This window comes from Nilaparvata lugens, chromosome X (genome assembly GCF_014356525.2).
Source record: "Nilaparvata lugens isolate BPH chromosome X, ASM1435652v1, whole genome shotgun sequence".
NCBI lineage: Eukaryota > Metazoa > Arthropoda > Insecta > Hemiptera > Delphacidae > Nilaparvata > Nilaparvata lugens.
Window position 1 is genome coordinate 99,479,538 of NC_052518.1, and position 16,307 is coordinate 99,495,844.

Here is a 16,307-nt window from a genome sequence, read left to right on the forward strand (position 1 = left end):
GACAGTAAAGTCCAGTAGGCTTATACGAGGGTCGTTCCAGAATTAAGTTGCACTATTTTATTATATCTTTGTACATGGCTGGAGAAGGCTGGAATTTTTAGGGAGGTTTCTTGCAGGTTGTAAACAATTTTACAAATTGTAAACAATTGTACATTGTTGGGTCCTGCTAAAGATAAACCCGTGGGTTTTTCAGCAGGTGCCATATCTCAACAAAATTATTCACAACATTAAATTAAAATGAAGTATAAATAAATTTGGCATACTAGTGTCCTCGCGCTCATCTTCACTCAGTTCCTGTCTAGGATGATAGAAGAAATCTGGAATGATCTGGCGGAGCAACTGCTTAATCCTTTGCTTGTCCTCCTTATTGATGCTGGTTTGACGTTTGACATGATGAATCAGCAAGTTGGCCGCATCATCCAGTACACCTTTATCTTTGTAGATGAACGACATGTGAGGCCCAATCTGAGTTTGTTCGCATGCCTCTTCGGCTTGATCGTGTCTCTGAAACAATTCAATTTTTAGCTCCACACTTCTTGATTAGATCAGTTTTTATTCATGTAAGGGTGGCCACTAACGACAGGATAAGTGTGTTGACACATGTTTGTCATACATTGATGCATCATCACACACAGCGAAAGACTTCAAACATAATTTTTGAGATTGGGTTTTATATCTTAAGGTGCGTACAGACTTTCGCTCTGCTCCGCAATCGAACGTCACTAGAGCAGATCGATTGATGATCGACCGGGGAGCAAGAGTGGAACGCGAGAAGAGCTAACATCTCCCGTAACGTTCATGATCGGAGCGATTGCGGAGCGTGTTGGAGGCGCGTATATCAGTACGCACCTCAAGATTTCATGTTGTTTATTTCTTCCGCTGCTCTATTGGGGCATATCATTTTTGTATCATTATAATTTGTGATTTTATTCAGAAGTTAATTTATTGTTTGTTTATTCTATGTTAGAAGCCTCTTGCTGATGACAAAACATGCATGATGAACATTTGTGTGTGCATGATAAACTTGCATGTACACAGACACTTATCACGTATGTCCTACCGTTATTGATCAGCCTAAGTTACAGTATATTCTGGCTTACAGAATAATTTACAATTTATAATTTAAAATACCTTACTGTAAAGCTTCATTTGTTCAAATAATACAGAAATAAAAGCGACGGATTTTGAGAAGTTCTGGCATACAGAATACATATATATGAGTCTACATATATATGAATACATATATATATACATCTCATACACATATATATTAAATGTATGAGAATCATAACCCAATTTTCGAAAAAAATTTAGAACTAAAATATCTCAAATAAATCAGTTGATAGGGGCAGCTGCTAAAATAATTTACTTGACAATGTTATTTAAAATAACAAAACTATTAGTAAACATTTATTGAAAACATTTATTTTTATAACCTGACGATGGTATGATCGCCGAAACTAGTAGATACAATTTGTATTCTTGTTTTATTATTTTTAAAGGGTACTATAATTCTATTTTATAAATATAAGAATATATTAAACTCAAGTGGAGAATTTCATTGGAATGTCAACTGCTATTGAAGAAAACAATATTGGTTTAAATTGGGAGAAAAAATTACATGAAACATGTGCGTTCTAAGTTGTAATCGATTGATATTCACATCAGTATTTAAATACGTTTTTAGGAACATAAAACTTTTCCAAGATTTAAAATAATAATTTTTTGTTGTTCGAATTTCTATTCTAAATACGTCAAGATAATAAATTATACTATATTATGAGCTTGTGAATTTTCTGTAAATTCACTAGAAAAATGTAATAATCTAATAGCTTGGGTAGCTCGTTGTAGTAAGTGATAACGCGCCGGTCTAATAATCAAGAGAACCCGAGTTCGAATCTGGACTGGGGCCGAAATTTTTTGACCACAGCACAACCACATACATACGGCCACCCCATCTTTCGGAGGAGACGATAACTCGTCGGTCCCGACTACCTCATCACGTCGTCATCTCTCATCACCATCCCTCTCATTCATTACCCACGCACAAGCCTAATAGCTTATGTGGGCATCACCCTCAGTATTATTAATAGAATGCGTATTGAGTTACATACCTCGTCACACAGTGTCTCAATCTCATTGAAAAGAGACTTCGAGCGAAGAGCTTTCAAATCATTCTGTTTGAAATTGATTCCTTGATGGTCCAGTGATTTCAGATAAAATTTCTCATTTTGTTCCTTCCAAACTTTATTGAATCCCTGTAAACAAGATTAACACCGGTTAAAAGTTGAATATTATGAGTAATAAAATTAATGTAGCTTAAATTTAGAGAAACCCTTTTTAACCAATGCAATACATAAAATAACAAAAATAAAATAAAATATAGTGTCGTTGGCACAAAAGCCGGTTAAATTTTAATCATGATCAATTCCACGAGACCAATCAGAGTCTTATCAAAAAGGCCATCTGTGATTGGTTCTCGTGAAATTAATCATGATTAAAATTTAACCGGCTTTTGTGCAACCGGGGCATAGTATTGTTACGGCCACCGAGGTAACAAATGTTTTATCTGCGAAATAAACACCTCCATTAATGCATTAATGAATGCATTCTCTATTTAATTCCATATGTAAACTGGTTGGCCGCTATGGCTTCATATAAAATGAGCGCTGCTATCCAGAGATTGTCAGTTTGGTGTAAGGGTAAGCATTCTTGACTGGCAATTGGGAGGTACCGGGTTCGATTCCCGGGCTGGCAAATAATTTTTGGATAGTAGTTCTCATCGAATTTCCATCTAGCTGTTAACCCTGTTGTCAATGTATGCAGTAGCAGAAGTCTTCGGGGTGATTTACAGCATTTATTCAGGATTTTTGTTAAATAATAATTGTATATTAATTAGCATTTGAATGAATACATTCTCTATTTAATTCCATCTGTAAAATAACACCTCCTTGCAACTGTCACAGAAACTGTGAATAGGATAATCATGTCTAGCTCTATTAAATCATTTTCAATAAAAATTGAGGTGCCTTGACGAGGTGCCTGGTCAAGTTTATTGAATAAGTGGAATTTATTTCCACTACAATAAACAACATTATTGAAAGGAAACGACAATTCAAAACATGTTGAAATGATATGAATAATTCATAGAATAGAATAAGTTTCATTGTAACCGCTTCTGAGGTCATCAGAAGCATTACCTTCGTCACACTATACAACAAATGTCACACCTACAATACATTGAAAATAAACTATTCTAAAAGGATTGCAATATCATGAAATATTAATATCCAATTATGGAAATGTCCAGATGAATAACAAAGAGAGAGATAATAAAATATTCAAATATGTGATCTTCTGGTCTTGTGATATAATGCAGTCACTCAAATAAAAAATTAGTTCATTCATTAATTTCTTCCCATAATCACAATAATTGTATTACTTGTGTGATAAGGAATATAATAAATTAATAAGTAAAGGAATAGTTTATCGATGCATATCACCTTCTGGGCATCTCTCCATTCCTCATCTTTTTGTTTCAGTCGTTTCAAGACCATTGGAATACATGTAAGCGGTTGCAGTCTCAATCCTTCCATTATATCTGTGGCCTTGTCACCATACAATCTGATATAAATAGAAACAAACAATTATTATTTATTTATTTATTTATTTATTCGTTGATATAATATACAAATCATATGAATATGATCGGGATAGAACAACAGGCATAGCCCAAAACTATTCTGTTCCCAAATTTTTATAAATAATGAAATGTCCAAAAAAATAGGTTACCTATGTTCTTACTGAGGAAATTTAAAGTTCAAAGTTCTGTCCAAGAATATATATTAGGATTGCAATATATTATATTGAGCATATGAAACAAAACATGAATTCCGAAGAAATTAAGCTAAAAAATTAATATTGTCTGGTTTAAGATGAATATGATATTAAAACGAAAACATGAACCCCGAAAAAATGAAGCTAGAAAATGAATGGCTATTATGTTGATTCCATATTTTGGATTCGGTACTCAAATCTGAATTCAGATTAGGTATTCAATGAACAAAAATCTGGTGTGGCGCACTCACACAACTTTCCTTGCCGTTATGAAAATTGATCACCTGACGCTAGTGTTCACGCGCATCTCAAGTCTACTTATAAACAAAGATCTGAGCCAGCTGGTGACAGGACAATAACGCTGGAGACATATGAGGTCTGCTAACAGTTTGCAATTGGATAATCACATTTTATCGAATTTCGAGCTTATTTTCAATTTGAGGTGAAAATGTTACTGAACATTAATTGTAGAAATTTTCATGCTCAATCTTTTCCACTCTTTTTGTTTAAATTGTATCTGAAGCATGATAATTGGGAATCTAAAATCAAACTTTGCATAGGTGAGGCGGAGCTCCTGAAATTTTTACAGATATGGGACTTGTGGCACTTGATAGAGCTTATCAATTACTATTTTAGGTGTGAATTTAATCAAATTCGTTGGAGCCGTTTTCGAGAAAATCGCGAAAACTCCGGTTTTTGAGTAACATTTTCTCCATTTTAGCCGCCATCTTGAATTGCATTTGATCGAAATTGTTCGTGTCGGATCCTTATATTGTAAGGACCTTAAGTTCCAAATTTCAAGTCATTCCGTCAATTGAGAGATGAGATATCGTGTACACATACACACACACATACAGACCAATACCCAAAAACCACTTTTTTGGACTCAGGGGACCTTGAAACGTATAGAAATTTAGAAATTGGGGTACCTTAATTTTTTCGGAAAGCAATACTTTCCATACCTATGGTAATAGGGCAAGGAAAGTAAAAATCTAAGTCCTGAAGAAATGATGATATAAGAGGAGTATCAAAATGAAACAAGAAGAGGATATTATTATGTTAGCTCCAGATATTGAATTCAAATTTGGAATCAGAACAATCTTCAACCATGTACATTTTTAGACTTGATTTTATATAGGTTGAGAAGGAATAGTTATTAACCGAGTTATAATTAAGTCATTTTTGAACATTTTAAAAGGTATGGAAGAGCTTGCTATGGAAAAAAAGTTTGAAAAATAAGACCAATGGTATAAAAATTGTTCAAACCTCCATCACTGGCTATCAACGTTTGTATGCAATCATTTATATATACATAATTATTATAGTGAGGTCCACGTTATAATGGCAGTGGATTGATTGATTGAGTACTTCATTTATGTAGATTACAATACTGGCTTATACACTTATATACAATAGCTTACAATACAGCAAAATTATAGATGAATTTACATAATATAGACTAAGAGAATAATTATTGAACTGTATATGATATGAAAAAGCAATTTGTAATATAATAACTATAGATAATAATTATATTGTTATGCATCTACATAAATTGGCGGAGCTTTGGATATATCAATGTCCATTCTTTGGAAAGAATATTAAAAATATCCTCCCCACTAACTCTCTACCAAAATGGTAGAGAGATGGGAGAACAGCGTTGACGATTCTCTGCCTTGCCACTGGCTTTTATAGAGGATAGCTGATACAGGTATATCTGATGTGATATCAACTGTTGAAAATAATAAAGTATTATAGTTTATTCACCAAGAAATTATAAATTTTCAATGTTTTAATAATAAATTTTCATAATAATTGAGATTAGATATTTCAATTAATTATATTTCTACATTGTTAAAAATCGATCTGACAACGTCGAGAAGCTAGAAATGAATAGTGCTCTTCGCTAGGGCCAAGCGCCCAAGAGGTGTTCTGGCGACCCCTCCCGCAGCGGAAGGACCTACAAAAAAAGGTCAGGAGTGGAACTCACGCAGGTCACGAGGACCAAATCCTGAATCTAGAGACTTCCAGTTGAAGAGCCTCTCAAGCTGCGAACAGATATATGCGCCTCCAACCCGCTCCGCGCAAGCTCCGCCCTCGTTCCGCCATCGCTCCGCCCCCGATCTGCAGTCGCACCGAACATGAACGTTACGGGAGATGTTAGCTCTTCTCGCGTTCCACTCTTGCTCCCCGGTCGATCATCAATCGCTCTGCTCGAGTGACGTTCGGTTGCGGAGCAGAGCGAAAGTCTGTACGCACCTTTACAGGGACACTTCTGCCACCAAAATGGCTATTGCCTTGGAAGGCTATCCTGAGGCTAAGCTCTCAGCAGAGCAAGAAGCCATTAAGATGAGCTCCTACCCCTTGAGGATGGATGCATTCCATCGTTTGCAGGCACCTCCATGGAGAAGGGTGCCTTGATCATATCCTGCATCAACGATGCATACGATGCAACCTTAGACCAGTTATAGAATAGACACGCTGGGAAGTCTAGCCTCTGAAGCCAACATCTACTGCCAAATTCGCCCACCTTGACGTCACAACAGTGACGTCACGCATCGTATTGAAAACTTTCAGATTGTGTCTATTTCAGAATCATGGTGTTTTTAGGTTATTTCTAGCTACGGGCAAAACGATATATGTTAATTTATGATGTGTTATGTGATATCGGCTTCAAAGTTATAATGTGTTTTGAAAATAATAAGGTACGGTAGCCTACAAAACTAATTTATTGTCATGCTGCAATGAGTTCACTTACATCATAACCAAGGATAATATAACAGTTACAACTTACAATATTTATGTGTATAAATTTCAACTTACACATGAAAAGATATTCCACTTTTTTTCCTAAAAATTTCAGTGCAATTATATGCTGCGCAGGAGATTACCATTTTCATAAATAATAATTGCATAAATAAATGATAATCTGCTATGGAAAACAAGCTATGTTTAACAACAATGCATTGTTTAACAATAATGTCTATACAATGCGGGACGTCACTGTTGTGACGTCAAGGTGGGCGAATTTGGCAGTAGATGTTGGCTTCATCGACTTTTAGTATGAATATACAATTGGCCGTGTCTATTCTATAACTGGTCTAAGGATGCAACGATAAGCATTGGTTGGAGGCACTCATCCCCAGACTCAACCGTCTGACTCAACTCATTGACGGTCTGAGAAAAGAAGTCTGAGGTCAGGTCAAGCAGGTGATTGCCCTTATAACTGGACATGGCCACTTCAGGAAACATCTCCACAGAATTGGACTCAGAAATGAAAGCCAGATGTGTAGGCTTTGTAATCAGTCTGAAGAGACTGCTAAGCTATCATACTGGATTGCGAAAGTCTAGGAGCTGTTTTTGGCTCTTTTTGGCTGTAAGCAGCCAGGTGAGGAATGGGATGTTGGTACAGGAAAAAACTCCTGGACCTTGTAAAGGACACGGGAGTTGGTTTGCCTAACTAACATACTTTGGGACACACAATAAGCTTCGGTTGACATGTGAGGTTCTTTGAACCTTTGTATCTTTGAATCCGTCCCTTCAAAAACATTAACACCAATGTTAATCAAATACTGCCATTACAACGTGCAACTCACTTTAGAATATAAACATCTATTTCGCAATCAATAATTTCCAATTTAAAATATTGTTGTAAATGTGCTTTTGTAATTTACACTTTATTCATTAAAAGTTTACATTGAACAAGATAAAAATACAACATCATCTTTGAACATCTCTCATAAAACTGTAACTTCAACTAGTTGTTTACTTTTACTTGTAAACGTTCGTTGCTGAAACAGTCACCTTGACAACCGTTCTCACATGATATCCACGTAGGGCTAGCCTACATCAATATGATTGCCAAGAAAGACATTTATAAGTGGATAAGCATCAGAGGAATAAGAAAGTAATAAGTTACTACAATCAGTAATCTGCATGCTGAAGAGAATAGCACAGGACAAAGGGGAATGGAGAAGGAGGAATCATGTATGGACCTGCTCAAGGGCAGAATACTGTAGATTATGATGATCAGTAGAAAAATTCATAATAATTTAACTGAAGAAATTTGGCGATGGTCATTATTGTTGTCAACATTTGCAACTGCAAAAATAATGGTTGAATAAACAATTCCTTTCGTTTAATTACTTCAATGATTTATCATTCTTGAATGAAACAACAGATAATCATGACAGCTTGATATTAATGATACTCACCGTCTGACAGCTCTGTCCATCAAAGTAGGAGATGTTCCACCCATAGAACTGTCAAATTTGAGTTTGCTGATCTCGTCAGGTGACATCCTGTTTATCTTCTTCTGAAGAGTCTCAAGAACTCTGATTGCAGCAAGGTTAGTCTCAAGAACTACATCAAGCTAGAAAAAAGAAGAAATATTTATCTATATATATATAAAAGCGAAATGGCACTCACTCACTGACTGACTGACTGACTCACTCACTCACTCGCAGAACTAAAAATCTACCGGACCAAAAACGTTCAAATTTGGTAGGTATGTTCAGTTGGCCCTTTAGAAGAAATCTTTTGACAATATTTTAACTCTAAGGGTGGTTTTTAACGGTTTAAAGTTCGTCTTTTAGCATGTATGTTCTTCTTACTTCTTATTCTCTTAAAGTCCATACCATATGTTAATATAGAACTATAATCTAGAGAAAGTACCTCTTCGAAACAGTTGTTAACTGGTAACTAAAATAATAATTTTGTCAGGTTGGCATTAAGTTGAGTTGAGTTTGTTAGGTTGGCACCAAGTTGAAGATTGAAATGCATTTATCGCGGAAAAATTGATTGGGCACTGCTACTTCAGAGCTATTCCTGGGAATATTATATTACTAGCCGTCAGACTCGCTTCGCACGCTATATCCGTTTAGCTGGACGTTTAGTCTGGACCACCGACTGGATCGTCCTAACATATGATAAAAATGCTCAAATGAAAAAGTTGGCCCTTTAGAGGCGCACTAAGAAAATATCTTTTGGCAATATTTTAACTCTAAGGGTGGTTTTTAAGGGTTTAAAGTTCGTCTTTTAGCATGTATATTCTTATTCTCTTAATTATAATTGAAAAATGTCCATACCATATGTTAATATAGAACTATAATCTAGAGAAAGTACCTCGTCGAAACAGTTGTTAACTGGTAACTAAAATAATAATTTTGTCAGGTTGGCATTAAGTTGAGTTGAGTTTGTTAGGTTGGCACCAAGTTGAAGATTGAAATGCATTTATCGCGGAAAAATTGATTGGGCACTGCTACTTCAGAGCTATTCCTGGGAATATTATATTACTAGCCGTCAGACTCGCTTCGCACGCTATATCCGTTTAGCTGGACGTTTAGTCTGGACCACCGACTGGATCGTCCTAACATATGATAAAAATGCTCAAATGAAAAAGTTGGCCCTTTAGAGGCGCACTAAGAAAATATCTTTTGGCAATATTTTAACTCTAAGGGTGGTTTTTAAGGGTTTAAAGTTCGTCTTTTAGCATGTATATTCTTATTCTCTTAATTATAATTGAAAAATGTCCATACCATATGTTAATATAGAACTATAATCTAGAGAAAGTACCTCGTCGAAACAGTTGTTAACTGGTAACTAAAATAATAATTTTGTCAGGTTGGCATTAAGTTGAGTTGACTTTGTTAGGTTGGCACCAAGTTGAAGATTGAAATGCATTTATTGCGGAAAAATTGATTGGGCACTGCTACTTCAGAGCTATTCCTGGGAATATTATATTACTAGCCGTCAGGCTCGCTTCGCTCGCCATATCCGTTTAGCTGGACGTTTAGTCTGGACCCCCGACTGGATCGTCCTAACATATGATAAAAATGCTCAAATGAGAAATGCATGCTGATCTCATTTCTGGACGATCCAGTCGGGGGTCCAGGGGGCGGAGCCCCCTGGCTAGACGGATATGGCGAGTGAAGCGAGCCTGACGGCTAGTTTGATATATTTTCATGAATTATTATTACTACACGAATTATTTCGATTACTATCAAAATCCAATTTGGAAGGCACATTTCAATTTCAATTACATTCCATTCTTGAATACGAGCTGAAGATACTGGATGATTTCGAACTGAAACGTAGGCTACTTACGACAATACATAATTATGAAAATTCATAACATCTAATACTTCTTCTATGTTTAGTTTTGAAACATGTGTTATCTAAATTTGGGAGAGGAATAGCACAAGGTTACCTTATTTTTCCTCTCCCTATCATTTTGATAATGTACTTATTGTATAAATGAATTGTCACAAAGTAAAATTGTGACGAGAAAATAATAAATAATATTATTGAAAGACGCTCGGCTATCAGCGATGCTAGCCGACCGCGGAGATAAGGGAGGTACCGATGGCGCACCATCTCCCGCGCATCGAGACGTTTTCCACCGCCTCTGGCGGCGGCTCAACTCCATCCCCTCCACTTTGGGGGAGTATTTAAAGGCCGGACGAGCCCCAGACCACAGCTTTCCGCTCACAACCTTCCTGCTCCTTGTACAGCGGCCCGTTGGCTGCCGTACGTCCCTGACCTCCCATCTCCCTAGGGCACAGCGGACCGTTGTCTGCCGTCCCTGACCTCCTATTCTTCCTTTTCCCCAGGGCACAGCGGACCGTTGTCTGCCGTCCCTGACCTCCCATCTCCCAGGGCACAGCGGACCGTTGTCTGCCGTCCCTGACCTCCCACCTTCCTAGGGCACAGCGGACCGTTGTCTGCCGTCCCTGACCTCCTATTCTTCCTTTTCCCCAGGGCACAGCGGACCGTTGTCTGCCGTCCCTGACCTCCCATCTCCAAGGGCACAGCGGACCGTTGTCTGCCGTCCCTGACCTCCCACCTTCCTAGGGCACAGCGGACCGTTGTCTGCCGTCCCTGACCTCCCATCTCCCTAGGGCACAGCGGACCGTTGTCTGCCGTCCCTGACCTCCTATTCTTCCTTTTCCCCAGGGCACAGCGGACCGTTGTCTGCCGTCCCTGACCTCCCATCTCCCAAGGGCACAGCGGACCGTTGTCTGCCGTCCCTGACCTCCTATTCTTCCTTTTCCCCAGGGCACAGCGGACCGTTGTCTGCCGTCCCTGACCTCCCATCTTCCTAGGCACAGCGGACCGTTGTCTGCCGTCCCTGACCTCCCATCTCCCAAGGGCACAGCGGACCGTTGTCTGCCGTCCCTGTCCTCCCATTTCCCCAGGGCACAGCGGACCGTTGTCTGCCGTCCCTGACCTTCCATTCCCCAGGCACAGCGGACCGTTGTCTGCCGTCCCTGACCTTCCATTCCCCCAGGGCACAGCGGACCGTTGTCTGCCGTCCCTGTCCTCCCATCTCCCTAGGGCACAGCGGACCGTTGTCTGCCATCCCTATTCTTCCTTTTCCCCAGGGCACAGCGGACCGTTGTCTGCCGTCCCTATTCTTTCCATCCCCTCAGGGCACAGCGGACCGTTGTCTGCCGTCCCTATTCTTCCTTTTCCCCAGGGCACAGCGGACCGTTGTCTGCCGTCCCTATTCTTCCTTCTCCTCAGGGCACAGCGGACCGTTGTCTGCCGTCCCTATTCTTCCTTCTCCCCAGGGCACAGCGGACCGTTGTCTGCCGTCCCTATCCTGTCTATCCTTCCTCTTCCCACTTCACTGGAGCGGAACCGAGGCCGTAAGGCCAATACAAAATTACATCAAAGTGGTGTCATCAGAGAAGAGAGCGACCTTCACGCCGTCAGAAGCACCAGGAGGTGCTGTTCACGCCAGCTGAGGATCAAAGAAGAAGGAAGAAGAACTTCGACTTGCCTCCTTTCCCCGCCCACATTACGACTGAGCGAAGTCATCCAGGAGCAACACCTGGGTATCAATCACCCACCTCTGAAGCTACTCAGGGTGTACGTGATAGATTGGCGCCCAACGTGGGGCACGAGGCAACGAAGTAAGAACCACTCAGCGACAGGTGCCCAAGCTGGGTTCAGAACCAACAGTAACACAAACCCCACTCATGGACCCAGGCGTGGTATGTGACAAAGTAAGAAGCTGGAGACTGTCATTCGACGGCCAGTCAGATGCTCCCAGCTTCTTGGAAAGGCTAGACGAGCTACAACAAGCCTATGGGCTCACTGGCAACCAGCTACTAGTCGCGCTGCCTGAATTACTGGTTGGTAAAGCTACTCTATGGATGCGTAATCGTCGTGACCAGTGGAAATCATGGGACAATTTTGTGACAGATTTCAGATCACGCTACTACCCACTTACCTATGAGGAGGACCTCGAGAATCTAATTCAGGCAAGGAAGCAAAGGGAAGGTGAATTGTTTGACGAATTTCTCGAAGATGTACTGACACTCATGAGGCGTCGAGGAGGTTCACAGACGAAAATAAATTACAGAGAGTGTATAAGAATCTCCTCCCACGATACAAATTGTATATTCGGCAATCAGATGTTCATAGTATCAACGAATTGGAAAAATTCGCGAGGGAGTATGAACAAATAAAAGCAGAGGAGAAACAGAATAGACAGAATTCGAGAGTTCACATGATTGAGGACACGAAAAAGATTACAAGGCTCAAGGTTGAGACAGTTATAACCCCTACTAGTAACAGACCATCTCTTAGTGAGTCTGAACCCATGTGTGGGCAATACAAGAGACCAGGGCACTGGAGATCACACTGTCCCGATATCTCACCATGTAAAAGGAGCGGAAAGAGAGCACTGATATGTGTCTGTGATGTGCAGAAGGAGAATAAAACTCCGAACAAGACAGCAGTGATGCGAACGGCACACAGGATTCCTGTGATTGAAGAGTCATCAAGGGACAACAGACTATTCATTACTGTGACAATCGGAGGTAAAAAGTGTCGGGCATTGCTAGATAGTGGCGCTGAAGCTAATTATATGAGTAATGAGGTTTATGAAGTTCTCCAAAAAATAGGGATGATAAGGAAGGTACCAACTCATCACCACGCAATATTAGCTGATGGACGATCTACCCCATTAAATGGGAAGCTGACAACTAATGTCACTATAGGACAAATCACAGTTCCACTAGTGGCGTCTATACTGGATGGACTTGGACAAGAGTTGCTATTAGGCATGGAATTTATGCGTGAAAACAGGGTGAATATTCACACATTCACAAGAGAGGTAGAGTGGGATCCTCCCCAACTGAATCCTACAAGTCCGCTAATAATGTCGCGATCTCTCTTATTGGGGACTAAGACAACAGCAGTCCCAACAATATCAGCTGTACAATCCGAATCTCAGGACAACAAGGATCACGACAGAAGGATGTTCAAGCAGGATGGTTTGAACAGAGTCGAACCCAATGCCTTGATTGATAGCGAAGCAGAGGTGTCATATGTTCCAAGGCAAGCATCCTGGGGCAACATAGTGATGGATCACAGGAATGAGATGACTGACTCTGAACACCAGGCCACGATTCATGCCCCAGCCACCAACACAAGTGGTGAATCCGAGAGGGATGTGGAAGAGTCAATACCACCCCCTACTGTCATGGATGTGGAGGAGTCAATACCCTCCACAACTGAAATGGATATGGAAGAGCAAACGCAGTCTTCAACTACCAATGAAGTAGTCCCACCGTCCCAGGAACCCAGACCAGGCCCCTCTCGAAATATGGATCCAGTGCTGTGCCACCGCAACACAACATCAGGCAAGCGCAAACGGGCCGGCAAGCCACGCATAAAAGTCCGATTATCAAATGGACGATGTAAATATGTACCTGTGGACCAGGTATAGATGAAGCTCATAGCAAGTGTCATACACCTCTAAAGGTGATGCCTGAGAGGTGTACACCTCTTAAGGTGATGCCTAGATGGCTCACGCCTTTTAAGGTGGTGCCATAGAGGGCTCCGAACACCCCCCCCCCCCAAGTAGGAGTGGGGTGTCACAAAGTAAAATTGTGACGAGAAAATAATAAATAATATTATTGAAAGACGCTCGGCTATCAGCGATGCTAGCCGACCGCGGAGATAAGGGAGGTACCGATGGCGCACCATCTCCCGCGCATCGAGACGTTTTCCACCGCCTCTGGCGGCGGCTCAACTCCATCCCCTCCACTTTGGGGGAGTATTTAAAGGCCGGACGAGCCCCAGACCACAGCTTTCCGCTCACAACCTTCCTGCTCCTTGTACAGCGGCCCGTTGGCTGCCGTACGTCCCTGACCTCCCATCTCCCTAGGGCACAGCGGACCGTTGTCTGCCGTCCCTGACCTCCTATTCTTCCTTTTCCCCAGGGCACAGCGGACCGTTGTCTGCCGTCCCTGACCTCCCATCTCCCAAGGGCACAGCGGACCGTTGTCTGCCGTCCCTGACCTCCCACCTTCCTAGGGCACAGCGGACCGTTGTCTGCCGTCCCTGACCTCCTATTCTTCCTTTTCCCCAGGGCACAGCGGACCGTTGTCTGCCGTCCCTGACCTCCCATCTCCCAAGGGCACAGCGGACCGTTGTCTGCCGTCCCTGACCTCCCACCTTCCTAGGGCACAGCGGACCGTTGTCTGCCGTCCCTGACCTCCCATCTCCCTAGGGCACAGCGGACCGTTGTCTGCCGTCCCTGACCTCCTATTCTTCCTTTTCCCCAGGGCACAGCGGACCGTTGTCTGCCGTCCCTGACCTCCCATCTCCCAGGGCACAGCGGACCGTTGTCTGCCGTCCCTGACCTCCTATTCTTCTTTTCCCAGGGCACAGCGGACCGTTGTCTGCCGTCCCTGACCTCCCATCTTCCTAGGGCACAGCGGACCGTTGTCTGCCGTCCCTGACCTCCCATCTCCCAGGGCACAGCGACCGTTGTCTGCCGTCCCTGTCCTCCCATTTCCCCAGGGCACAGCGGACCGTTGTCTGCCGTCCCTGACCTTCCATTTCCCCAGGGCACAGCGGACCGTTGTCTGCCGTCCCTGACCTTCCATTCCCCCAGGGCACAGCGGACCGTTGTCTGCCGTCCCTGTCCTCCCATCTCCCTAGGGCACAGCGGACCGTTGTCTGCCATCCCTATTCTTCCTTTTCCCCAGGGCACAGCGGACCGTTGTCTGCCGTCCCTATTCTTTCCATCCCCTCAGGGCACAGCGGACCGTTGTCTGCCGTCCCTATTCTTCCTTCTCCCCAGGGCACAGCGGACCGTTGTCTGCCGTCCCTATTCTTCCTTCTCCTCAGGGCACAGCGGACCGTTGTCTGCCGTCCCTATTCTTCCTTCTCCCCAGGGCACAGCGGACCGTTGTCTGCCGTCCCTATCCTGTCTATCCTTCCTCTTCCCACTTCACTGGAGCGGAACCGAGGCCGTAAGGCCAATACAAAATTACATCAAAGTGGTGTCATCAGAGAAGAGAGCGACCTTCACGCCGTCAGAAGCACCAGGAGGTGCTGTTCACGCCAGCTGAGGATCAAAGAAGAAGGAAGAAGAACTTCGACTTGCCTCCTTTCCCCGCCCACATTACGACTGAGCGAAGTCATCCAGGAGCAACACCTGGGTATCAATCACCCACCTCTGAAGCTACTCAGGGTGTACGTGATAGAATAAAGCCGTAAAATTTGACCAATTTATTAACTGAAAAAATAAATGTTGATATTGTCAATACCACTCTAATTTATTCAAAAATTAATTCATAATACAGAACCAGGTTTCATGGTAATACCTACAACATCTTCAGCTGAACTGAACAGTTCTGTGAACTGAACAGTTCTGAACAGTTCAGCTGAAACTTTAATTTATTCGAAAATTAATTCATAATAAAGAACCAGGTTCCATGGTAATACCTACCACATCTTCAGCTGTACTGTTCAGAACTGTTCAGTTCAGGTATTCAGTGGTAGGTATTACCATGAAACCTGGTTCTCTATTATGAATTAATTTTCGAATAAATTAAAGTGGTATTAACAACATCAACGTCTTATTCTTTCAATTATGAAGAAATACCACAACATCTCATACCATACAATCAAACAATTTATTAACATAAATGATAATCGAAAAGCATTAATTATACAGATGGGTTCATAATAATGTATACACTAATTGACAGTGGACGTAAACAGAACAAAAAAATTTTCAGCTACGAATATTACTTGGTATTGTAGTTGGACGTTTTGTCAAAAGGTAGTAGTGTGGCATAAGTAACCGGCATGGAAACTGTAAGGACGTTTCAGACTGCCATAAATTTTGAGGCCGTTTTAGACCACCGTAGCGAAGCTTAAGCGAGTTTAAGACTGTTTCAGACCGCCGTAGCGTAGCTTAAAGCCTGGCTTCCACTACAGTGAGGTCCACGTTATAATGACAGTGGATGAAGATAGACGAATAGCGATGCCGATTCTCTGCATTAATTAATCATATTTCTACACTGTCAAAAACATAATTGGCACCGTTGTGGACCTAGAAAAGGATAGTACCACCGGCTTTGTTGAATGATAGGCAAGGATAGCAAAACCAAAGTTGATCAAATACTGTCATTATAACGTGGACCTCACTATAACCTTAAAAT

At 41.8% G+C, this 16,307-nt stretch overlaps 1 protein-coding gene across 3 annotated transcripts in view; it reads right to left on the reverse strand.

Moving 5' to 3' along the window:
• The window catches only part of LOC111043246 (paired amphipathic helix protein Sin3b), a 110,309-nt gene that overhangs the window by 40,400 nt on the left and 53,602 nt on the right, over positions 1-16,307 (reverse strand). For all 3 annotated transcript variants that reach the window (XM_039442805.1, XM_022328150.2, XM_022328151.2), the window contains exons 14-17: positions 8,052-8,209; positions 3,504-3,624; positions 2,115-2,258; positions 264-504 (exon numbers count right to left, since the gene is read on the reverse strand). In XM_039442805.1, coding sequence (XP_039298739.1) covers positions 264-504; positions 2,115-2,258; positions 3,504-3,624; positions 8,052-8,209 — 664 coding nt within the window. The remainder of the gene's footprint in view (positions 1-263; positions 505-2,114; positions 2,259-3,503; positions 3,625-8,051; positions 8,210-16,307) is intronic.